General features: G+C 41.5%; 2 protein-coding genes and 1 long non-coding RNA gene across 4 annotated transcripts; 1 reads left to right on the forward strand and 2 right to left on the reverse strand.

The window, feature by feature from the left end:
- Window positions 1-4,472: 4,472 nt before the first annotated feature.
- LOC306830211 (porphobilinogen deaminase-like) lies at window positions 4,473-12,771 on the reverse strand. Of its 2 annotated transcripts, none has more exons than XM_079353545.1 (14): window positions 12,540-12,771; window positions 10,445-10,498; window positions 9,757-9,829; window positions 9,019-9,068; window positions 8,778-8,833; window positions 8,190-8,267; window positions 7,812-7,889; window positions 7,644-7,719; window positions 7,386-7,499; window positions 7,259-7,297; window positions 5,939-6,058; window positions 5,676-5,729; window positions 5,257-5,343; window positions 4,473-5,165 (listed from the first exon to the last, which is right to left on the reverse strand). In XM_079353545.1, the coding sequence occupies exons 1-14, from the start codon at window positions 12,561-12,563 to the stop codon at window positions 4,992-4,994; spliced, it is 1,077 nt and encodes a 358-aa protein (XP_079209671.1). In that variant the 5' UTR covers window positions 12,564-12,771; the 3' UTR covers window positions 4,473-4,991. The 2 variants fall into 2 exon arrangements, with proteins under 2 accessions (XP_079209671.1, XP_079209670.1); XM_079353544.1 differs by lacking the exon at window positions 12,540-12,771 and adding an exon at window positions 10,634-11,044.
- A 1,184-nt stretch (window positions 12,772-13,955) lies between these two features.
- LOC306830925 (coatomer subunit delta) lies at window positions 13,956-24,528 on the forward strand. The gene is made up of 10 exons (XM_079354707.1): window positions 13,956-14,152; window positions 17,089-17,352; window positions 18,044-18,223; window positions 18,428-18,633; window positions 19,476-19,637; window positions 20,482-20,647; window positions 21,415-21,562; window positions 21,645-21,753; window positions 22,649-22,853; window positions 23,098-24,528. Exons 1-10 carry the CDS (start codon window positions 14,150-14,152, stop codon window positions 23,185-23,187), a joined length of 1,533 nt encoding a protein of 510 aa, XP_079210833.1. The 5' UTR covers window positions 13,956-14,149; the 3' UTR covers window positions 23,188-24,528.
- On the reverse strand, window positions 24,336-25,026 carry LOC306830926. Its single transcript, XR_013780030.1, has 2 exons — window positions 24,624-25,026; window positions 24,336-24,582 (listed from the first exon to the last, which is right to left on the reverse strand). It is a non-coding gene; the product is annotated as an uncharacterized lncRNA (long non-coding RNA).
- Window positions 25,027-26,461: the final 1,435 nt, after the last annotated feature.

Genomic DNA, 26,461 nt, shown 5'->3' on the forward strand with positions numbered 1-26,461 from the left:
TGTTGGCCCAATCAGCTGCTTTTAAACCAATCTAATGATCTTCTGGCATGTCTGATCTTGGCCGTACTTCTGCACACACCCATCCAGTCAGAGCAGAGCCACAACAATATTCCTTGCTGTAACTTCAATAATGGCAGTTCACATTTGCTGACTTCCAGCTAACAGGGAATATTATGATTAAAACTGCTAGTTTGCTTGTGTTTTTTGATGGTGCAGATTGTGTGTGTGTGTTTATTTGTGTGTGTGAGAGAGAGAGGAAGCACTTTTGCTTGCGTTTGTCAGACATGCATATGGGACAACTTAAAGGCAGGGTTGGTAATTTTGGAAAGCTAGCATGATTTTAAAAGTAGCCTTGTCTCCGTTCTTCGTATTCACCCAGCCCCTCCCCTCTTTTGCTTCCTCAAAAGCCACGCCCCTCACTTATATGCACTAGCCCCATTTGTCCAGGAGCAAATTTAATTATACTTAAACAACTTTATCCGAAAAGCCGTCCCACCCATGTAAATATGATGTAAACACAGCCCAACAACAATACAGCTGGCAGGACTCACACTTCTCACTCAATGGAGACAGTCATGACTCAGAGAGACATTTAAAGTATATGTACAAGACTTGATTTCTGTTTTGTGTAAAATGTCACACATTCTTCCTTTGAATTTAAGAAAGTGGAGTTGGTGTTTGTAAAATTGGTTAGTCTCCCCCTGCTGGTCCTGCAGGAAGAATGCAGGTTTAAAGCACTGTCCTACTCAAGAAACAAAAAGGCTATGTCCACTTATGTGTACTAGTATGTACATAGTACTACTATGTAGTCTGTGGACGCAGAATGTCATTTTCTGGCACAACTTCACCAATTACCAGGGTGCATGAAGGGTGCAAGGCTTAATGAGGACAAAAAGCTCCAGCAACACTTGTATGAAGTTTAACTTTATGAACTCATTCGAGCGACTTGTTTGAGCTTGTTGCCAGTATCAGGGTCACCCACTCCTATACAGTCTGTGGTTTAAATGTTCAGTAAATGTTTAAATCTGATGTTACATTTGATACCATTGTTTTGTGGTTAAACTTTAGCCTGTGAAAATCACAGCTCAAAGGGCAGGACAATGGAAGACATTTACAGATGGGAAAACAAATGACAAATGTATATGTGAAACACTCTGCTCGTAGTTGAAACTTCAGGGCTCCTGACCAGGATGAAACCAGAATCTTTTTAATGACAGGGCATCCTTTGTCTTGCTTGCTCTTCCTCAGCGTTTTGAGTGAAAACACATTTGTTTTCAGCGGGGACTCACCAAATCCCCAAAATATAATGTGACATAACGTCTTTAGTTTGGCCCCATCTGTAGCATATCCAGTACAGCAGTGTCTTCTCTTGTCAATAATATTGTGTCTGTACTAATAAAAACACAGCAACTTTTAACAGCACAACCTGCAATATAGACAATCATACAGTAGCTCCAGCATATTTTAAAGTGTGTGTGTGTAATAATTGTTCAAGGATTCAAAGCTGTAAATACTCACAATTTGAGGACAAGTCTTTCTGCTGCATTTTTCTTTTCAGACGTTTCAAAAAAATATATTGTAAAAAGAGGATATATCTTCTTACCGCATGCAAGAATTTATTTATGCTCGATATCTCAGGTGTTGACTGCAGTCAAGACATGAACGTATATGCAGCCTTGGAAGTGTAATATTGAATGTTTGTCACCAGGCACGGTGTTATGGGTGGGCTTTAAGGGCCTGGGCCCACCCACTTGTCCTGTTGGCTCACCCTGATGTCGGGGAAAAGATAGACCTTCCTTACTTCTTCTTTTTATAGATTGTTACTTGATATTTTAATGCAATTTAACCTCGAAAATACAGTTTAAAAGATGTGAAGATTATAAATTGACTTCTGTCATATGTGAAATCATGACCAATTAACTCATGTCATTTTACAATACCCTGTACCTAAGCTTGTAAAACTCGCTAGGCGTGCTAGCTTGCACGTCATGTTACTTTGCTGAGAGAGCTCCTTGTCAAAGAAGGACTTGACTTTAACCAAGGTAACACAAGAATTTAAGTCTCCTGTCACCTTGTAAATCTCCTCCACAGTGGCTGACACTGCTCATCTTATTGACTATAATTTGTCTTAAAAATACATACAGATGTTTTCTGTTGACATGAGCTCCTAAACTGTCAGCATAATGGGTCATTTTCTCTCTAACTTAAACTCAAAGTAGCTCTCCCATCAATGATATATCTCACTCCCTCTGTCAGCATAAAAAGATTTGAATCCGTTAATGTTGTCGAAAAGGAGGGCTTTTATTAAAAAAGAAGAAGATTTTTACCATCTAGCAAAGCTGCTCAAGCTCAAGCAAAAAAGAAGGCAGCATTTTTTATTTTTGTGTCAATTAGTATATGGGAATTCAATTTCACTTCTAATATCAACAGGACAAGACAAAAAACCTGGGCCCATCCAAAATCGGATGACTGATTTTATGTGATTAAATTAGGAGTGAAGGAAAGAAGGTTTGGTGTCTTTGCTTTCAACCATCAACTTTTGTTTACCAAAGTAATAAGAATGTTTAGATGAGGGTGTTTTTCTTTATTTTGGTGGGTTAAGCCATTGTCACAAATGAAAATGAACATTTCACAAAATGTGTGAACACAAACAGCCACAACTGACGTGTTTACATCATTCAATTTAAAGTTACGTCTTCCAAAATCTATTGATTTGTCTTGTAAGATGAGGAAGGCTTCATGTGTGTGTATGGTAGTTTGTAATTTATCTTCCACTGTGTTTAAAAGGAAAAGCTGTCCTTTGTAAACAGATATTATATATACTATATTTTGAATACACCTCGGGCTCCAGAGGAAAACAAAGGAACATAATATCGTTGTATGATTTGTGAGTAGCAATGTTTATTTGCAGTTTGCTTTTGTTCTGACTGGATGTGAAATGAAATATTTTTTTCTACAAAGCAATAAAGCCAACGTTCTTTCCTCAATCTCTGAGGAGAAATGTTTACCGTGTATTATTGTTGTTTTTCAAGGCCTATGGTCAACTTTAGTCAGAGTTGGTGGCATTATTAGTCCTGCATTAGATGGACTCAGGGAACTTCCAACATCCAGGAATGTGCAGTGAAGAGAAACGATGATATCCAGATAAGATGAAAAGATGAATGAGTGAAGCTCTCTCTATGTCAACAGCACTCAAGTAGATGTCTTATATCAACGGGTGACATCATTGATATGAGTCTCTGAAAGGTATCTGTGTTGAACATATGAAGGAGACTCAACAGCGTGCTCCTGTCGAGGATCATCTCCAGCATCATTCCCCTCACATTACACCACTGTCTCCATACCTGCCGAGCAAAAGCTTTACAAAAGGGGTTTGGGCACAATCTCCAGATATGCACAAGCCAAACACCAGCCAAAAGTAATCATGTCAGGCATTATGGTGTTGCCATAGATGTTTTTTTTATTTTTATAGAAACGGATCGCTATTTTCTCATTTCAATGCAATACGCTTAGGTGTTATAATGTTAAAAACTGTGTGTGTGTGTGTGCGTGTGTTCGTGAGCGCATCCTCCAGGCCTGATTTCATCCACCTGTGTTGCTGGTGAAGCAATTAACCAATCAGAGGACAGCCCCTGCCGACACGTCCAGCCTTTGCTTTCCTGCTCGCAGCTCCGTTCATTGTCAGCTCGAGACAGTGTCTCTCGTTGTCTTTGTCTGTGTTTGTGAAATATGCTTGGAATAACTCGTTTATGTTGGACTGGGTCAGGAACAGTATCAGGTTAGTTTAGACACACTCGCATTAGCTTGTTGGTTTTGAAAAGTTGGGTTAATGGTGCTCTTCATACAGGACGTTGTTTGGTTTGGTCGTTGGTGCACTTTGTCTTTTCATTTGTTTTCACCAATTAGACTTTAGTATGTGAAATCTAAGGAAGAGTCCCTCCGTTTTACCATTTTTTTAAAAAAATGTATTTCGGTAGCTCTTGTTGGCCTGTTTAGTTTACCTCTTTTTATATAACAATGTGCTAATTTTGTAATAAATCACTTTAATTTACCAACACCTTTTGGTGTTTATGTTGCTTCCCTTTCCTCCCATTAGCAGTCAAATATTTGATTGAATTAATAAGTGCAATCATCACAAAACGACCCTTTAACAAAAGCCATGGCCTTTATTCATTATAGATCAGTTTGACACGTTGGGGATTTAGAAACTGTAATGCACAATAAGGAAAACCAGAAACTAAAATACAGACAAGACAACCAAAGGCAAAACAACCAGAAGTCAACATTTATTTGACTATTTTTATTAAAACTTTGACACCAAGTGTGGGATACCGCTCCCTGGTGGACCTTGAAGTTAATGCAGGTTGGCAGCGAGGATAATCACGAGTCATGCATACAATTTCTTTTTCTGTATGCAGTGATCTTGTTCCTTAACAAATAGGTTTGTGCCTGTGGTTCATCATTTACCTACACTTATAAAATGACAACATACTGAGTCATGTTGCCAACATTTATACAAGTTAAAGCCACATAATGACAACTTAAATAACAGGACTTTAGCTTCTCTGACTCTTTATTTTATTGTATTTAAGGATTCAGAGTTTTAAGCATTCCCTGTTCACACTGAGATTTGATTAAAAACATCAGATTTAACCATCAGGTTATCAGAGAGGGAGGATTCTTTAACAGCTGTGACAGTGATTGAAGGCAGTTTGGTGTTTCTCTCTGATAATCCCAGTAAGGCTTCATGGCTCAGGAGAAGGTTCTCTATGTGAGAACAGACGGGAACAAAGAGTCTGACAGCTACAGACTCAGTCATTGGAGCAGCAGTAAAACACTGAGCGCAACTTTGGTCAAAGTCAAGAATCCTAAACCTTTACCTGCCGAGCTCAGGAAGTCACCGTCCTCTTAATAAACGCCAAACATGTAATAAAAAAAATAAACTGTGGAGTTTATTCAACATGACGCTCCGCCCCTCCGCCTGTGAAGGATTATCTGGCGTCGTTGAGCTGCCTTGCAACTGTCAGGATCTCTTTGGCTCCTTTGCTCAGCAGTAAGTTGGCCAGGTCTGTCCCCAGTCGCTCAGCCCGGTCCTGGTCTTCACCCGAGATCTTGCTGGCTGTGACTCCCACTCGCTGGAGCTGCTCGTCCACCCCATCCAGGCTCTGTCACACAAGTTATGAGTTTACAGTTTGGCTAACGAGCGAACACTTGTCGTATGTTTTGTGCGGTCTCTACACTACACTCGGCTGTTACCTTTTCAGCAGCGGTGATGCTCGTCTGCATGGTTTCCTTCAAACAGTCTGATCCATCCAGACTGTACACGGCCCCCGTCAGGTAGAGCTGGAAGGAAAATATCAAACTGAGTAATTAGCTGAAACCAAGCAGCCTGTAAACTGACAGAGGCCACATTCACACTGCAGCCAAAGTGACCCTAATCACTTATTTGTACTTCTATTTGAATCAGATCAGATTTTCTTTACGACAGTTCGAGCAGCAGAAATCACACTGGATCTGATCTTTAATAATCAGATTTATACCACCTTCACATGTGGTCATAAATCAGACACAGGTCTTCTGCTGTGATGGAGGACGTAAGTTGAGGGACAGTCTCCTCGTGAATTGAATTTGAACTTTTATGATGCTGACTCCAGAGTGTTGTGGAGCACGCTCACCTGTGAGTCCTTCAGCTCAGTGTGTACAGCTACTGGAACACTGCAGCCTCCCTCCTACAAAGAAACACACAGTCAATGAAATATTTAAACTGTGGTCCAATGACCGTGTGTGTGTGTGTGTGTGTGTGTGTGTGTGTGTGTGCGTGCGTGCGTGCGTGCGTGCGTGCGTGCGTGCGTGCGTGCGTGCGTGCGTGCGTGCGTGCGTGCGTGCGTGCGTGCGTGCGTGCGTGCGTGCGTGCGTGCGTGCGTGCGTGCGTGCGTACCAGGCGTCTGAGGAAGGCTCTCTCAGCTATGCAGCGCAGCACAGTGTCAGGGTCGTGGAGGACAGAAACCATCTCCAGGAGGTCGTCGTCTCGGGCTCGGACCTCCACAGCTAGAGCTCCCTGACAACACACACATGAGGGATAAGTCAACACACACATATGAGGTATAAGTCAAAACACACACACATTTTCAGCTTCAAGATCTCAGTGATAATGCTGATACAAAATATGATGATTATGCAGTTTAGAACCAGTACACTGTGTTTACATGTGTTGTGCAACTAAAAGTTTTTCCCTGGTAACACATGGGGATGTGACTAATACCTGAAACAGTAATTACCATCACAGAACATTCAAGAGAAACATGCTCAGTTATCCAGTGAAAGAAAGGCTATGACATCGCAACAAGAGGAATATCAAGACAGCCTGGCTCCTATTAGCGAGCTAACCAAGCAGGTCATTGACCCCAAATCAATGTCAAGACTTTCACCAGAACTGACCTGGATTTCATCCTGTTAAAGCTCCTTTGAGGAACTTTTGGTTTGTGTTGATTCTGCTGCCCCCTATGGGTGAACTTGTACCTCATATCCCTTTGATGTTTTTTTCTTTCTTTTTTTAAACCTCCTGCTGCCATTTGAGGTGTTAAAAAAACACCTGGAAATAATCAATAATGTGACCATGGTTTGGATGTGTAGGCAAAAAAACCAGTATTTATTTATCATTATTAATTACGTCACCAGAGCTTCAAAAACTGTGTTTTCATTGTCATCGTCGCTTCTTCAGGGTTTGCCAAATCATCTCTCAGCTGAGAAATTAGGTTTCTGGATGATAGACGGCACACTGTAATTTACACGTTTTAAAGGAAGAAATGTGTAATAATGTAACACCCAGTAAAAAAACTGTCTAAAGGAGACTTTTAATCAGCATCTAAAAAATGTATTTCATTCAGTTTAAAAACTAACCACGATTGCTTTTAATCATGATTACAGAGCTTGAGGCAGAAGGTAGAATAATGAACCTGATTTTGAGACAATCGCTGATGTCTCAATATGGATAGTACTACACTGTTTTTCCTGCATGTCCGTGCCATTTTGTGGAATTTAAAGTATGGGGGACGTGTTAAAACAGTTAAGAAACAGGCTGATCTGGAGCCAGCACATTCATTCTGAACAGCAAACATACAGTTTCACCAGAACAATCTGGAAGATGCCTGATTGTCAGGAAGTATTTAACACCCTGCAGCCAATCAGAATCGAGTATTCACCCAGGTCATGGTTCAAACACTTGTTTGTATTTTACTGTGCAGCCCCCTGCTCTCACCTGTCCAACAGCATACATACAGTCCTCAGGCATCAGGATCTAGCAGAGGAAAAGACCAGATGTTACACAGACATGTTACCCGCAGACTTCACAGGGACGACTTCAGACCATCATCAAGCGCTCATACCTGGCTGATCCGGTTCTCCCAGCCCATCCTCCGCAGGCCGGCAGCAGCCAGGATGATGGCGGCAAAGTCGTCTTTCTCATCCAGCTTCTTCAGACGTGTGTTCAGGTTCCCACGCTAAAAACAAACGCTCAGGAAAACAGCTGAGGAACAAATATTCCTTCTGACGAGTGAGCACCTCCCCCTGAAAGCTTCTGTACATCAAAGGTTTCCTGCTCTGATCGGGTTCTGACTGTCTCCGCAGAGTCTTTTGAAAGATACAATGTCTTTGAAGACCAGGTGGGGGAATCTCTTCTTCAGCTGAGCGGCGCGGCGCAGGGAGCTGGTGCCGATCACGCTGCACAAACACAATGAAGGAAGTCAAGCTGTGCACATAAATGACGAGGAGAACAACAAACACAACTGGCTGAAGAGATGATTCCACTGTACCTCTTTTCTGGCAGAGTCTCCAGAGTTTTCCCTTTATGTTTTGGGTGAAGCACCACTGCATCATGGGGGTTTTCTCTCCTAGAAGCAGCAGCAAGCAAACAACACTGATTAGAAAAACAACCACCATGCTAAAGTGACTTAAAGCAAAAACAGCCAGTGATTAAATATTGAAGTACAACTGTCCACAAGTGAAGAGAGAGCATCTTTGGAACGAGGCTGGAACTCTAATGAAGAACAAGTGTCTTCACCTGCAGCTGTGTTCAGTATTTGATGCTTTTTTTCTGGCTGTAAAATCTGATGTATATCTCCTTTAAAGCATCAAACACATGTTGAATGGAGACATACAGACACACTGAACACTACATGTGTGAGACTCACTTCAGCACGGCCCCGATGGTGAACCCTGGAGGCAGAGTGGTGGGAAGGTCTTTGAGCGAGTGAACAACCAGGTCGACCCTGAAGGACACACGAGAACACAGTCACATTCACACGCTGCGTTCAAGTCTCCCCGTGTCAAATAATGCAGCTGTTCAGTCTGACGTCTTCAAGGCAGCTTCAGAACAGAAACAGCTTCAACGTGTGAAGAACAGGTCAGACTGTTCTCCAAAAGTCTCAACTGAACTTCTGATGAAATGCTGAAACATTTCATAAAGGGAAACGTAAATTACAGCATTCAGTTGCTTTTGAAAACCCTTAAAGATCCGTTTCATGACGTGTAACAAAAGCAAAGTTAAATATTATTATGCTGGGAGGTAACTGAGGTTATAAAAAGAACTGTGACAGCCTGTAAACTAGAAGTATCCATTAGTGGTCGTGTACTTCATGATGAAGTGTGCACTCCATCCTAAACCTTTTCAGACGGGTCGTTGTGTGTTATCTGGCTGAGTTTTGTTTTGAGCTTGTTGAATAGGTTTCATGGTTCTCAGCTGTGTGAAGCCTGCGTGCTGTCAGTCACAGATGACTCACTCGTTCTTCTCCAGAGCGTTCTCCAACTCTTTAGTGAACAAACTCTTCTCTCCAATCTGAAAAAAACAAAAAAAGACAACAAATGTTCCATTTATCCAACATCAAACTTAAATCTGACTCTGATCCAGATGTGAGCAGTGAGCACAGACTGAAACTGAAGCATGTTTTTTTAAATTTTTTTTATGTTTGTCCATGTTTTCATGTGCTCTCAAAGTATCGTGGTCGTCACGACGAGCCTCACCTTTGATAAAGCTGTGTCCAGGATTTTGTCTCCGGTCGTTGTCATGCCGACTGAAGGAGGACACGGAGGAGGATATTCAGGTGATCGTACATACAAACTATATCAGCCACACCACATTTCAACACAACCCTGGACAGGACAACAGCTATTGTCTATGTGAAGATCTAAACACAAATAAGAAAATTGGATTATCAAAAATCCAAAAATAGGACACAATCTGACATCGTTTCCATGGAGACGCTGTGAGCTCGCGCTTTGCCGTGTTAAACAAACTGTGCTCAACGTTGACTATTGACTGATAGTCTTCCCAACTTTGGCCTCGTCAGTCGACATTTAAATGAGTTGCTTGGTAGCATTCCTCGAGGCCCCTCGTCCAAACAGAGTGTGAGCATGAAGGGAGAGGGTGGAGGGCATTGTTTAAGTAAATGTGCTCGTGATGTTCTTCACTTATGTTTCTTCAAACGGTTTCATTTTTGTGCAAAATGTGAAATTAACTAACACGTTTGATTCATGGTCAACTTAAAATCAATGAATTATTTGTCTACATTAAAAACAACGCCCTTATATGGACATATGACAGAACATGGATGCTGATATTGATATCTCCGTCATCAGCTCGTATCGGTCATCTGGCTGAATGATGAACAGATCAGGCCGTGATGACGGTTCAACTAACAGTCAAAGAAAATGTTGATGCAGCTAAAACGCCTGTGCAGGTTCCTCTGTGCTGATTCTCACCTATTTCCAGGTGGACGTCACTGTACAGCTCCTTTAACGTGGCGGCCACGCTGTCAGTCTGGATGCGAGCCAACTGGAAGAGAAGAACACAGAGGAGCTTCACTTTATCTGGACTGTTCTGATAGTTTGATTAAAAAAACCCTCTTCCGTTCCGCTCTGCGCTATCTGAACCAGCACGGCGGCTCTAAGTGCCACTCTTTGATTCTCTCTCCATAATTCATGTTTAGCCGGCACACTGAAGGAAGGTTATCAAACTGTTCACACTGTGATACATCATCATAACACTTTTCAAAATGACACATCTGCTTTAATAATGAGAGCTCATATTGTACTGAAGATGTGAAATAACTGCCGGCAAAGAGAGAGAGAACTGTGTGAACAAATATGTTGGTAACATTTAGTGCAGGAGTTTAACTAGTTTTTAGTTATTAACAACATTGAACTCAATATTTGCTCTGTGACTCTTGTTTTTGATGCCGTGGTGCTGAAACAGGGTTTCCATATTGTTTGATTTTTACAGGCATCGTCTCGAGACATCCATTCTCCGAGGCTGCGAGAGGCTCACATTCAAATTCAATCAGAAATATTTAAATCAGTAAAAAATGAAGAAGCTGAGCCGTTTGAATATCTGAGAAGTTAAAGTTTAGTTGAAGTGGAGCTCGTGGTTGGAGTGAGAGTAGTACTGTACCTGGCTCTGGCGGGTCCCGATACGGATGACTCGACTGACCTTTCCATTCCCGTCCTGCCGAGACAAAAAAGAGAAACAAACGAGAGTTAATTTACTTCAAGAGTTTCTTACTGTCGTCCTTTAATCGCCTTGAAACACAAACGTCCTCCTCTACTCGTAGTTTCGAGGGGTGTTCTCTGCACGCCTCACCCTGATGTACTTGTAAGGTCCTTCCTCCATAATCCTGAGTGTCTGCACTGAGCGAGTGCACTGTGCCTGCTATTGTGTCCTCTGTCTGCCTGCTGGTTCTTAGTAAGGAGATGTGCTGAGGTCATGTACACTCAAGATACTGAACAGTGGTCTTTTTCTAACGGATTTATCCCCCCTCCCCTCCTCCAGGACCTCCACCCAAAGATATCTCTGGCTCCAAAAGATAAAGGTGCCAATTCATGGAGTCCGTTATAAAAGGCAGGGAGGGGTGGCTGAGAAAGGTCCTGTGTCTGAGGTGTGGTCACAGGGTTTTTGGTACTCAGAACGGTCAGTGGTTAGAAGAATTTCTCCTCTAAAATGTTCAGCCACAGAAATCAAGATAGCTGCAATAAAGTGAGACGTGAATCTGAAAAAGAAAACCAATAAAATTTGAAGCACATTTATCAGTATTGTTTCTAAGCTATATCATATATCAATCTTTATAAATAAAGCCCAGGTTCTCTTACAGTCCTGACAAAAATTACTGTGAATAAAACTTGCTCAGAACAAACTTGAATTTTGATATTTTATAAAGAGCTTTAAGACCTCAACAGAGGACTTTACAATTCTGCCGCTCACACACAAACACACCGTCTGTCTCTGGGTGTTGTGTCTTGCTTAAGGACACAAGCTCAAGCTAAGGGATCAAACTCGTCCCCTCGCCCCCAGGATTCCGGGATTACCTAGGGTACATTCGACAGACAACGTACCTACACAATTTAACAGACAAACCCTGTGAAGTGATGTTTTACGTTTAATTTTGCACATCATTGTGGGTATGAAAATACAACCCATTTCCTGAAAGGATGCATCTGAACTAAAGTTGTAAAAACCTATATAAAAATGGTTAGTCTACTGAGGTGTACCCAAAAAATGCCTTCTGAATGACCACAAGGGTTTCGTCTTCTAAAACCCCCTGCTGAAAAGTCTGCACTGCATAGGCCTACTGAAGTGTGGCTATTCAGATACAGCCCTTTTCTTCCTCCTGAGCCTCACCAGGGTCATGATGAAACATGTGTATCTCAATGGCCATGCCAAGTAAGAGAAGCTGCATATTAAATGAGTTGAAATGAAATAGAAATATCACATGACAAAAACTGATGAATATTTGGACAATTGAAATCAAAGACAAAAAATATCGAAATACTATTTGTAGCCAGCAGAGGGGGCTGTCTCCTTTTGGCATTAATGTCAGCAGCATAATGAGAGTTATTAAGACATGGTGTGTACTACAGGCTGACTAATTTCAAGTGTTTATTTTCTGTATGTATCACACATGCAGTTACTTCCCCCTCTCTCTTATTGTTGGTCACTGTTTATCATAGACAGGTTTCTCTTTCTCGTGTCTGTCAGAACTGCGTTTGGAAAGATCTATGAACTAAATGTCTTCTACGCACAAAATCACAACGACCTTCAACACATTTAACTTTTCCCAGTTATAATTAGTTGGGGATCTTCAATTCGGCATTGAGAAAGTTGAGCAAACAACACACATTAATATTAACAACTTTAGTGAAGGGGTTCGTCCCGAGTAGAGATATTACAGTAGGTCCCTTAAAACGTGGGCGGGACCCTTACATGGTGCTCGGTTGTCTGTACTTGGTTTCAATGTTCGTTTCAGTTCAATAATATTGATTTGTATGTCTCAACGATGTCGTTGAAGCGATATGACTTAAACGAATTTGTTACTGTAAATTTGACAGACGCTTCATATCTTTCCAATCTTCCAATGGGAGAACAGAGTACTGAGACAGACACAAAGATTGACCAATCGTAGCGCTCTTAAAGAGGGCGAATGCGGAAACAGCACAATCCCTCTCATGTGAGTACTGGCAGTGCTTCGTACGCTGCTAACCATAAAACTCACCTGAGAACTTTCTTCTTCAGACATGTCGCTGAAACGTCTTAATCTGTCGATGGTGCACGAATCAATAGCGAGTTTACCTGAACACAGACGCCATTAAAAACAAATGATCGCGTTGAAAACAGTCACAACCATCCTCTCCTTATTAAGCTCCACTATGAATGAAGGCTGAACTCGTGATGTCATTGGACCGGCTAGAGGTCGTTTCCTTGTTCCTCCTGTCAGTTTCCTCTTTTGGGAAAAATGATGGTTATGATGGTTATGTTCTCTTAAAGTCTCCAATCTCTCTCAAAATAACACGCCTAGTAAAGAGGGCAGATTTCTTATTATATAAATCACCAATGCAATACTAAATTATAACCAAGAATGTGATCCAATTGTAGGATTAAAATAAAAAATAAAAACATAATAAAACACATTTTAAAAAGTGTGTTGAACACCAGCGAGTGCTCTGTTTATCTGACACACCATACTCCGCAGCAGACATTGAATTTTCTTGTCTTTAAATTGGCAAACAGTAATCTATGCGGTCTTTCATAAAAATGTTTTGTCATTTTAAAAATGACTTGATGATTACAGGCAATGTTGCAAGATGTACTATGCACAAGCAAACATCCTGTGCAGTTTTAGTTTGTGTTCAGGTGTCTCTGTTTAAAGCCTCTTGTACACCTCTGCACACTTAAAGACAAACAATATGAAAGCAAGCATACAGGGCTATAGATAGCTCATCCTATAATGATGCTTTGAGACCTGTAGACAGTGCAGTGTAAGTGAGATAGTTGTAACTGTGATAGCCTAATGAATACTTTATGCATTCATTTAGGTCCAACATCACATAAGGAACAGTTGCAGTTTAATGTCATTGAATTCCTCTTTTTAGATTACAGTTACATATATTATAACGTATATAACTTCTAAACTTTTATTGTGCTTTTTTGATTATTTTATGTATCCTGCAGTTCTTTTAATGTTTTGTGTTGTATTTTTTCTGGACCATAGATCTATAATTATTGTTTTTATTGAATTGGATATGTTAGATAAATTATACATTAAACATTTAGCCTTGCACAGTTCAAGTTACAAATGTAAAGGTTTCATACTTTTTTTTTTTTTACAAAAAAAAGACATTTATTAGATATTTATCTTAACCCACTGATACAAGTGGGTTTTCTTTAAATGTTTAAACCACTTGTCAAACATTATCTTAATATTTAATAATAATAACATAACAAAAATAATACATCCAGTGGTTACAGTCACAGCTTCTTCAACACAGGAGAAATGTAGTAAAAGAAGAAGTACATGGAAGTTTATATATATAGTTAGCATTTTAAGATTAATTTAATTAAAAATAAGGATACAAATTGTCTGTGCAAACAGTCTATGGTGCAAACAAGGCCGCCATGTTGGCGCCCACGTCATCAGTTTCCACGGTGGGCGGATCCAGTGCTGCACTTCCGGTGGAGACGTGGCTCTGCTCTGCTAACAGCTAACAATCACACAACTCGGGATCGGCTGTTTGTCCGCACCGAGCAACCTGAGAGTGACTCCAAAGCACTACAGCAAGAAACAACGGGATACGGAAGATCGTTGTAAACTAGAAAGAGACCAAAATGGTGAGTGAAGGTTGAAAACGTTCACATTTATTTTGGCTTTAATTGGGCCTAGCAGTTATAATAACAGAGGCTAACCTGGAAAGTTGCTAAGCTAAGAGCCAGTCGGCTAGCTTATTCAAGATCGAAATTTGAAAATAACATTTGTCATCCAACTGTCAGTGTTAATATTTTGTGAAGTTGCGAACATCATGTACACATCCAATCGTGTGTTTATTATTCACACTGACATTTTAAGAGAGTTAAGTGGCAGATGAGAGAGCAGACATTGCTGACGTTCACTTAGCTAGCGCTAGCATTAGCTCCTGATCCGAGCTAACGTTACCTGCTGTCAAAACTGTCACGAGCAAGGCAACACTGAACGGCTGTCGTGCATACATGTTTTATTATCATCACGGCATATTGTTTTTTTTGATTGTCAATGCCAACTATAAAAGTAGTTTCTCTGTATTAGGTTGCACATCGACTGTCTTTCATTTCTAACTTTGTCAACGTGGAATCAATGCACTTCCTTCATCCAGTTAGGGAAGCCTACAGTAACACTAAGTCTGCTGTAACAATACCAAACAGGCCTGCTTATTTAAATGATCTATTATTGTACCTGCAGGGCTTTTTAAAACCTCATTTAAATATTCACATTTAGAGAAAATTTGATGAAAATCTGAACTCCTACGACTAAGAAATGTTTCCATTAATCAGAAAACTAATTATAGTTTAAAGTTATACTTGCATAAAGGCCATTAAATGTTACCTTTCTGACATATTAAAATGCAATATAACATGTTTCTCTTCGTGTACAGCGATGATGATGTGTCTGTAGTTAGCAGAAAGAGAGGGAACATCTGGATGCTTTCCATGATTATTTTCAGTGTTTGTTAGCAGAAGATGAGTTGTCTTAACAACGACAAGTTAACCCTGAGCAATCAAGCTCAGGTGTTCCTGTCCCAGACTCACTGATCCTGTTAAATGTTCAAAGTCACTGTGGACATACATCTTCATACACCTTCAAGCTTCTGAACCAAATGAAAACACAAGCCATACAATTTAGATATTTGCAGCCATGCCCAGGACTTTGTATACTGAGATTTGTCTCATGGGTTTTTTTTTAATATATAAGGACCGATACATTGACCAGTAAGCCACAAGGATTTAAACACAACTATACAGGACGTTGTTTAGACCAGCAGTTCTCCAGCCTGTGAAGCGTATTTTAAACTTGTTTTCTTTAGTTCTTTGCCTCCGTCACATTATGTATCGTCTCAAGTCCAATCTGTACAATCTTTGAGTAAATACATCTGACAGGTTAAAAATTATAAACATTTGGGTCATGATTTCTCCTGGATGAGTCGGTGGTGGATGAGTTATGAAGACCAGTTTACACGTATGTGTTTGGCTTCAAAGGGCGTCAGGTCATCAGTACTCTAAAGAAATGGAGGTCGTGCTTTTATTTCATGCTCCTATTCTGACCTTTGTCTGCACAGCAAGTCATTTTTCACCATGTCTAATGTTGATATGTCAATAATGCTGACATTACGTTTTAGGACGTTTACACTTAAACATACCGAAAACTACATTTTATAAACTTCATTAATTCAGAGAGACATTAAATCCGACAGTAAAGTTATTGTGAGACATGTTACACATAACCCGGCTTTAATGGAGAGCTCTCAGGGTGATGGGGCTGCACAGCGACTGGAGTCCTGGCCTCCTGTGAACAGGAACCTTTCCACTAAAAGACCAGTATATGTAGGACTTGAACTTGTGACCCTCGCTTTTAGATGTTGCCCCCCCACCAAATAATAGTGACAGCAAGCAGATTCATAGGGACATTTTATTAAAGCCTGCACAGGAATCAGGGCACTACACAACCTCAAAATCAGTACCCTGCTCACCTGCACTTACTGTTGCTAGGCTACAAAAGTCGGTCTCTCTGCACTGCCACTTCCCTCAGTAGTGACACTCCTGTCTGTTCTAAGTTGCTCCTAATATTTAATATTTGCTTTTATACCAATTAATTCCACCAAGAAACATGAAAACAAGGTCACTGAATCATGTCCTGGTAATGAATCAGAGTTTCTTCTCTGTTGTTGTTGTTGAACAAATTAGATTTAAGAAGATCAGAACCTTTTTGATTTTGATGTTGTTAAAGGAGAAATGACATTGAAGCACAGCTGTGTTCTGATAGATGGAACTATTTTCAGCTGAGCGCTTTGAGCGCAGCAATATAAAGAATAAAATAATGGGCATTGCCCGCACACAAAAAACAAACAGCGGACTTGGAAACTGAAATGATCTATAGAGCACATGACTGTTATTTACTAATAAATCTGTTGTATAAAATGAAGTTTTAGCACCTGTTTTGTTATCTTAAAAGTTGGCTGCGTCTTATACAACGGTGTGACCAATATACCATGCTGACACGCGCGTACAGCAGCCACTATCACACAGAGTGCAACCATTAAAAATGAATCCCCATCCATTGTGTAGTGACAGCTGATTGCATGATGAGAGATAGATGGATGGATAGATAGATGGATAGATAGATAGCTAGATAGATAGATAGATGACCGAGCAGTAGTCGGGCAGCGCTACTTTTTCCTGAGGAGGTCATACTGGTACATTTACAGAAAAGGGGGCTATTGTTCTGTCAATAAACCTTGTTGAGTACTCTTTTGATGGGAAGAGTCTTACATTAAATTTAAAGAGTGACCAAGCTACGGCTCTGTGCTGCATGAGAGCTCAACTACGCTACTGTTGCTCGTAGGAGTGCAAACAGAGATGAAATAGCGACAGAGCTGCACGGAAACTGCAGGTTGTTGACGTTACTGATTGAGATAGATATCCTCACGCAGGAAGACAGTTTCAACTTGATCCTCATCCTGAGAGACCTTCAAAACAGGGTGCAATTTAACAACTTCCTGTCTCTTCTTTATTTGTAGGTGCTGTTGGCAGCGGCGGTGTGCACCAAGGCTGGCAAGGCCATCGTATCACGGCAGTTTGTCGAAATGACTCGGACGCGCATCGAAGGTCTGCTGGCTGCGTTCCCTAAACTGATGAACACGGGCAAGCAGCACACCTTCGTGGAAACAGACAGTGTTCGCTATGTGTACCAGCCGCTGGAGAAACTCTACATGGTCCTCATCACCACCAAGAACAGCAACATCCTGGAGGACCTGGAGACTCTCAGACTCTTCTCTCGTGTGGTGAGGAATCCTGGAGCTGACTCTCTGTTTTTGTCTCCGCTCAGGAAAGGATTGGGTGCCCTCAGTGTGATGTCTTTTCACACTCAGTGAAATAGAAATTTACATTCAGACTCGTCTAAAGACAAAGAACAACACTGAAGTATGTCTTCTACATTCATTTTCATGATGAGCTGTGTTACCCTCTCAGACCGAGCCGGATTAAAGCACATTGCAGTTTCAAAGGTGTTTTGTGGCTAACGCTAGCAGTGCTAGCATTACCAGCCTTCAGCTCTCCACATGCTGGCATGATTTACTTGTTGTACAATTTATACATTTGATGTGGACTCGTATAATAACTTAAATAACAGATTGCTTGCACATACATACAATACATATAAAAAGCAGCATAATTAAAAGAACGGTTACAATCAGTTCAGTGTCACCCGGACTCTCAAATCTATATGAGAGCATTCAACTTAATGCTCTGTTATGAAAGTGATTGTTGAAGGTTCACTTCTTTGACATATTTAAGTAGCAAGCAAACAGCAGAAACAAACGGTGATTTAACAATCTCATTTCCGGATCAGCTCAGCATATTCACCATGACACGACTTTAAGCCACTTTCCTCAGAGTTCCTGTCTTACTCAGACTTTTTCAAAGATATCAATATTTGCTCTGGGCTGATCGTCTGCCTCTCCTCTACTCTGCCAGATCCCAGAATACTGTCGTGTCCTAGAAGAGAGCGAGATATCGGAGCACTGTTTTGACCTGATCTTCGCCTTCGATGAGATCGTGGCGCTGGGCTACAGAGAGAACGTGAACTTGGCTCAGATTCGAACCTTCACAGAGATGGACTCCCACGAGGAGAAGGTTTTCCGTGCCGTCAGAGAGGTGAGATCATTCTCTTGTATCCGTCTGGTTTGTTAGATGCTTTTTGGCGAGACTTAGCAGCAGGAATGTGACTTCAATGTTTCGAACAGCAGTGTCATTCATAAAAAAACAATCTCCTTTGACTGCATTAGTTAGCTTTATGCCACTCAGTGCGTTAGCCTTGTCACCTTAAATGTCTTCCTGTTGTTTTAAAAAAAAATACAGACTCAGGAAAGAGAGGCCAAGGCTGAGATGAGGAGGAAGGCCAAAGAGCTGCAGCAGGCTCGGAGAGACGCCGAGCGCTCTGGAAAGAAGGTTCCAGCTTTTGGCGGCTTCGGCAGCGGGGGCATGACCAGCGTCTCCTCAGGGTCTATCATCACAGACACCATCGTCGAGCCTGAGAAGCCCAAGATCACACCTGCTCCAGTCAGGTATGACCCCCCCCCCCAGAAACGGATACAATCTTTTGGATTTTAATCAGAAATTTGGGATTTTCTGAGCTGAAATTTTAGGTAGTATTTTAGTTATTTTTAGTAATTTTCCATTGAAGTGTTCCTCAGCAACAGGCTGCACAGAGACAGAACAGCCCGTTCTGATTAAGACTCTCACACGTCCTCCGCTCTAGAAGCCGAGATGTTGCGAGGAGTGTCTTTGTGCTCTGCAGGTGATGGGAGAGACAGTGTTGTTACTTCTCTCTTTAAATGCTTCATGTGAACCTTCTCATGCTGTAGTTTAATAGTTTGATGCAGCTCGTTGCTCATTACTGCTCTCTCTTGTTTTTTGGCGTCGTAACAAACCTTCCCACTCGAGGCTCACCTGCTGTGCTATCAGAATGGAACTGTTGAGTTCGGGTTTTTTTAGTGACTTTATTTAAAATGCTTCCGTCAGAGATGGCTACAGGCAGCAAGAAACGGAGGGAGGGGATGATGTCCCCCTCAGTAATCTTTCTCATGTATCTCATTGCCATTCTTAGAAGTGCAGGGCTCTGATATTGCAGACACACATCACTATTAAAGTCCACGTTTGTTTGTATTACAGTAAATTCTGTCATTGTGTGAAAATGTGTCTGATGAATAAAGATTTCACAAGAGACAGAAAAGTACATCAGAATTTTTAAAGGCACAAATGAGTGTATATTATTGATCAGTGAGGTAATTATTCAGTGATTTCATTTAAGAGTAGAAGAAGAAAGTCGAAGAAATGTAAATAAACCTCATTTGTTGGTACAAGTATTTGTTTTATTTGAAAGATGTTGTTTTTTGTTTCTTTTCAGACCAAGCGGACCCAGTAAGGCCCTGAAACTGGGCGCGAAAGGGAAAGAGGTGGACAACTTTGTGGACAAGCTCAAGTCTGAAGGTGAAACCATCATGTCCTCCTCAGGAAAGAGAGGCTCCGATGTATCCAAAGCTCTACCACCCCCAGTCAACGTGGAGAGGTACGGACCAATCATCATTTATTATGTGTTGTTTTTATGAAGGCCTTGGTGATGTCTAAAGCCTGGTTCACACGACAGGATAATTGCGCCGATTTTGGCCCCGATTCTCCCCTTCCGATAATCTTAAGGACGCCCCGATCATCATAAGATAATCTTATAAGATCATCCTGCCGTGTGTGGTGTGTTCAGACCGCTCTCGTGTGGTCGGAAGAATGTCGGGACCGCTCCGATCTCAAATCGGGGATATTCAACATGTTGGATTGTTTTGGCCGGTAGCAAAAAAAACTACTCACCTCCATGTCAACATGAAGCAAGTACAGTTCATGCTCCCGTTGTCTCCACTCCTTTGACCGACGCCTCTTTTTAAAACGTGTTTTTCAGATAAAAACAGCACAAACGATCCCTGTTACATCCTCTTTGTCCGTTTGTTGACTCTGGAATCACGTTTGATCTCGAGAGGTTTTGCGAGATTTCCCGTCTGATCGGGGGACGTTCGACAGTGAAATCGGTTCGTGTGTGGTGTGTTGCTGTTGCCGTGTGGCCGCACACCACACACTGTACGACCGAAACTGTAAAACCTCAGATTATTTATTGCCGTGTGTGTGGTCTCTCAAGTTTGGGAAATCGGCCGACAATTTTAAAATCCTGCCGTGTGAACCAGCCTTAAGTTTAGTGAGAAACACTTGTTCCATGTAGCGTAGCTGCTAAACCTTTTTTTTCCCTTCTTTAAGCACTGAATTGCAAATCAAGTTTTTTTTAAATTGAACCGTACTTTGTGAGTGCATGTGTCAGCTGCCTAAGTGTCTGTTCATTTTGAGTCTTCACTGTTTGGATTCCCTTGCAGCGTACACCTGCGTGTGGAGGAGAAGATTTCGCTGACTTGCGGTCGTGACGGCGGCCTACAGAACATGGAGGTGCTCGGTCTGGTGACGCTCAGGGTCACAGACGATAAGAACGGACGCATCCGCCTCATAATCAACAATAATGACAACAAAGGACTCCAGCTGCAGGTACACATACTCCCATACTGTAACTTCTGTCTCGGAAAATGTCATGAGATTCTCTAATGGGGTTTAAAAGAATGTCATCTCTGTGAGCAAAGATTTAGAAAACCCCCCACATATGTACAGTTAACCTTTGTTTGTGTTTACTTTTTTATTGATGTTTTAAAAAGAGAGATGAAGACCGCAGACAAAAGGGGGAAAAGATTGAATCATCTCTCTTCCATAGATTGTCATGACACACAAAGTATACAAATAAGCAAAGAATAATGGCGATGAGGGGGGCAGAATTCCTCCAATATATCTCCTCCCTTCCCACCTCAAGCACCAGACAAAAACACAACATATGAATCATAACAAAGATTAGAGAGAGAGAGAGAGGAGGAAGAAGAAGGAGAAATTCGGAGTTAAGTGTCTTGCCCAAGAACGCATGGCCTTGTGACTGTGGGAGTCGGAGGTTAAACCCCTGACCTTCCAGTTTGGAGATGACCTCAACCACTGGGGCACTGCGGCCCCTAAAATGATGACTGTATAAATTAAATGGGATACTTGAAATGAATAAAAGAAGACATGGGAGTGGAGTAGATTAAGACACACTCCCACATCAGAGAGAAACTGAACAGGGAACAAACACCCCGAAACACATGCAACAAAAAATATAACCCTAAAATCTACCCCCCCCCTTTCTGTATTTTTAAATAAGCAACATTGTCTGTAAGCGCCAACACATCGTGTCTCTGAGTTTAAGATGCTGTGTTTCTGTCTCGTTCTCTCAGACACATCCCAACGTTGACAAGAAGTTGTTCACAGCGGATTCAGTGATCGGTCTGAAGAACCCAGAGAAGTCCTTCCCTCTCAACAACGACGTCGGCGTGCTGAAGTGGAGACTACAGACCACAGACGAGGCCCTCATACCTCTAACCAGTAAGTGCTGAAACACTAGCATCATAAGGATTATCAGGTGGTAATTACACAGTAATAACACTGTCTTTTTTTCCTGCCACAGTAAACTGCTGGCCTTCAGAGAGCGGCAGTGGCTGTGATGTCAACATTGAATATGAGCTGCAGGAGGAGAGCCTCGAACTCAACGATGTGGTGATCAGCATCCCTGTACCGTAAGTACATGTGAATCCCCCCTCAACACATTTCTCTGTGGACAGAGTCTGACTGGTTCCAGAAACCTGGATTGTAGAAAACCATACAAACCATTTGTAGTCCTTTTATTACTGCCCATCAACGTTTCAGCAAGCGTCAGCTGTCATAATGTAACACCAGAACCCATCCGCTATCATCAGACAAAGATGTATCCATCAGAGATGTGATTCTGCACAATAAAAGCAGATGGATGGATTTTCATTCCCAGCTTTTCATGCCATTGTTTGTGTTGAAACCGATCTCAAAATTGAGAGCCCTGAGCCATGTTAATGTGTTTGTGTTCATGAGCAGACTTCTGTACTGTTGTAAATATACGTGACACTGTTAACAGCCAGCGAGACAATGGAACAGAACATCCTCGTGTCTTTGTATCGAGCGCTGGAGCCGGCTTTTAAGTCACTGGATCCGTCAAAATGAGAAAAACAGAGCTGTGTAACTGGACATGAGGTCGCTGTTACTTTTGTATATATGCTCAGAGGGATCCGTCAGCATCAAAGCCTCCTCTCTTTGTGTCCTGTCGCTATGGTTACTGGACAATCTGTGGCTGTCATTGAAACTACCATGTGACCACTACATTCAATTAAAATGAAGATTTTGTAAGAACAATAAAAAAAACCCATCATTGCTTCTTCATGGACTGTGCTGCCTGATTGGATGTCAGACTAAACCATTCACAGGCTGCGTGTGCACAGGCTTCAGAAATGCTGCAGTATTTCTGAATCTATTTAAATGAGCAGGAGCCAAACAGCAGGTTAAAGCAGAGATCATCATGACCTTAGCTTGTAGCCTAGATGTCACTGGAAATATTAAACTGTGTGTGTGTTTGTGCTGACGTCTTGTCGCTCCTCTCTGCAGGTCTGGCGTTGGAGCGCCTGTGATCGGCGATCTGGATGGAGAGTACAAACACGACAGCAGGCGAAACGTCCTTGAGTGGTGCCTACCCGTCATCGATGCCAACAACAAGACGGGCAGCCTGGAGTTCAGCGTGGCCGGGCAGCCCAACGACTTCTTCCCCATCAACGTGTCCTTTGTGTCCAAACGCAACTACTGCGACATCCAGGTGAGTCGCTGCAGACCAGTCTGTCCTGTCACAGGTTTCAATACGTAATTGGAATCTTTATCAATACCTGATTAGTCTGTTGGTATTTTGTTCGGTCATACAGACATGAGCGTAGCGTTTTCTGAATTTAAAAAAGACTTTTTCTCCTGGTGTAGCTGTGTACTGTTTGTGTGTCTGTCCTCCTCTTTTTGTCCTTTGACAGTCCAACCTGTGTACCTAACGTGCCGTTTCATTTGTTTTCCAGGTTACCAAAGTGACTCACGTAGAGGGCGATGGCTCCGTTAGATTCTCTTCAGAAACCTCCTTTCTTGTCGACAAATATGAAATCCTGTAAAAAAAAAAGAAAGAAAAAAAAAAAAGAAGATGTTCAGAGAAAACGACAAAATCAGCAGAAAAAAAAATCACCAACGGGGAAAAAGTCCTAATCTACGCTACAGAGAGAGATCGAAGATTTTCTTGCCTGCCCACCCTGTATACTATTTCAGAGACTGCGTACATCGACAGGACTTCGCCTCCTCCCGTGGCGGAACAGGGCAGCGGTGGTGTATTTATATGTTTGTATGAGAGAGCATCATCTATATATAGAGTAAATTGAGGAGGACAAACCAACAAATACACACACAGACACACTCACAAAAAGAAACCCCCACACTGATGCGGTTGTGTTGGCTGAGCAGAACTGTTGAGAGGACTTCAGAGTGAGTAGAGGATGACGGCAGCGGTCGTCTTCATCCTGAGGCTACGATGTGATGAGCGCTGATAGATTAGCATCCTCCACAACCTCCTCCTCTTCATACTTCATTGATAAATCTTTAATAGGGGTTCTTGCTTACGTTCTTTAATTTCAGATTCTCTTGTCCATGAGTGCAGAATTATAGCTGTGTCAATCATTGAAGGCCTCTTTAATCCATTGTGATTCGATTATCGATATCTTTTTCTCTCTCCCTGAGGAATTTTGAATGAATATCTTGCTCTGTTTTGTCTGCGGTTAGCATCAGCGATATCTGTCCTCTTTATCTTTTGTGTTTTTTACTCTTCGAAGTATCATTTGTTTTATTTTCACCACTCATCTGGGTATTGAAGTTGTGAAAGTAACGAGCAGGACTTTTGCAGAGTTACCCACAAGTCCTTACGTGACACCATCGGACTTGGGATCTGTTTTTCTCTAACACCATTGCAGCCACTCCTCACCTTGTGCTTTTCGCTGGTCCATTTAAGTCAGAAGGATCAGCCCTCAGATCTGTCAGAGCACAAAATACTTTGAACGCAGCCCAGAAACAACAGCCAAGCCCCTAATCTGACATCCCACAAGACGCAATTTAGATCTGAGGAGGGAGAAAATGTGTTTGCAACACACACACACACACCGACCGCAGAGCAGAGCAGGGATCATGCAGTAAAACTCTGTTCATCCAACCAGTCATCCTTTACTTACATTCTCACCGTACATCATTATTCAACATGTAACATTCGTCTTTCATGTTCTTGTTTTTTTTTTTTTTTCTCATTTGTACTCCCCAGATTTCAATTTAGCAATGGTTGTGTGGACGCGGGGTTGAAAATGACTAGATTTGAGCATTTTTAACACATTTTCTGAAGGGGAATCTTAACATTCCAGTGTACAATTAGAAAAGAAGAATCTTTAATGGAATAAAATGTATTATTGAAAATGTAAGTCTGGCTCAGTCATTTTTTTTTATTCATTTAGCAACAACAACATTAAAGCTATCTGATAGGATTCAACCTCGAAATTTGACTAAAAAAGGTAACGTAATTGGAAAAGATCTGCCGTCTCCTGGTTCTTATCCCGACACAACCTCCAGTTTGTGGTTTCAAAAATCTGGGAGGATTGTGATAACTCGAATACTAAATAAGGAAAACTTAGAAACACTAATATTTTTATAAGATAATTGATATTTGAAAACCCCTCGGTGACAAAAAAGAAGCAGAGCAGGTTAATATGTCCCCATACAATATTTCACTAAATAGCATCAATAGCCATCCCTGCATATCCATCCAATGCATTTGAAATGTTTTTTCCCCAATTCAATATTGATTCAGGGAAATTCTGAGATGGATTGTTTTCCATTGTAATGATGCCTCACTTCAGTGTGGGCACTGCCATACTTCTGCTTATTGTAATGTGTCATTCTTTGTTTATTAAAGAATAATGCAACAATAAAATACATGTTTGACTCAGTGACTGTGCCGTGATGAGTTATCTTAGTTTGTACCCGTCTTCTTACGTATTATTAAATCCATATCGAAGCATATTGATTGATATGGGACCCAGCTCTATTCTATAATTAACCTGGATGTATACAATGTTTGAAAGACCATCGATGGCAGTCAGCATGTTGTGATGATAATGCTGTCTAGGGTAAGGCTGAGGCGGGCCGACCTCAAGCATTTTAACATGGGTGTGTATCTGACTTTTGGGCTTTTAAAGCCAGCCTCCAGTGGACACTGAAGGAACTGCAGGTTTTTGTTCTTCCACATGGGTGTACATTTTTTCACAACCAAAGGTTGCTACTTCTTCCCAGTTTGGCCACCCCAGTGGCTCCACCACTGTTTTAAAGACACTTTGCAGATATGCAGACTCACAGAAAGTGTAAAAATTTGTGTTATAGTGTCTGCATCCAAGACGTCACACACATTTGATGAATTGACAGTGAGACAGAACTGAACACACTATGCAGGAGTGCACTTTAGAGTCTGTGAGTGAAGAGACTGGGATCATGCCACTATCTCAAGTGATGACTAAACCCAGTCGTGTCTAAGCTCTCCACCTGTTTGCTCATGTGAAACCCCTTTCACCTGTATCAGCTTTAAAGAGTCCAACATGGAGCCGTGAGTCATAGCTTCTTCCTCTTCATGACTCATGTGTGACATTCACCCTGGACTTCCAGACTTTGTGCTTTGTGATTCTCTTCAGTCAAACTTTGTAACTATTTGATTAAAACAAATATCAAATATCAACAAAAGTAAATGGTATAAATGTTTTGCTCAAATTATCCAGTAAATCACAAGAAACGGGATATATGAGGCGATAACCTGCAGCCCAGTCATGGTTCACCGTGAGTCCAGCTCCTTATACATGTGGTCACAGGCTTGTTGTGTCTCCCCGCACTGTGGGAGACATGATTTTAGAGTTTGAACATGGAGGAGATACCAGGCGAGGAGAGTGGGACAGGGCCGTAGAAGGGCATCAACCCAGGACCGCTATCTGCTCTTTTGTGTGAGGAGGAACAGGGAAGCTCTGCCAAAGCCCTACACAAGTATTGTCATCTTTTGTTTCCCCCAAAACTAAAAAACCTTTTTTAAAATCTTTTTCTATCGAATACCTTTTTTTGACATCTGTCTTTGAATGCCTTCTGTAAAAGTGCATTTTAACAAGATCAAAAGGCGTCTCTTATTTTGAAAATAATTAATTATAAACAATAGTCATGCTTTAAAAACAGCAAGTTGCTGGCAAAAAGGTTGTCACAGACCAGAATTTATAACACCCACTGCTCCCCTTCTCTCACTTCTAAAGGCAATATGACTGAATATGTTTTTTTGACGCCTCAGTACTATCAGACATAAACAAACATGGATATTGTATCGAG

The sequence above is a fragment of the Symphodus melops genome (genome assembly GCF_947650265.1).
Source record: "Symphodus melops genome assembly, chromosome: 10".
Lineage (NCBI taxonomy): Eukaryota > Metazoa > Chordata > Actinopteri > Labriformes > Labridae > Symphodus > Symphodus melops.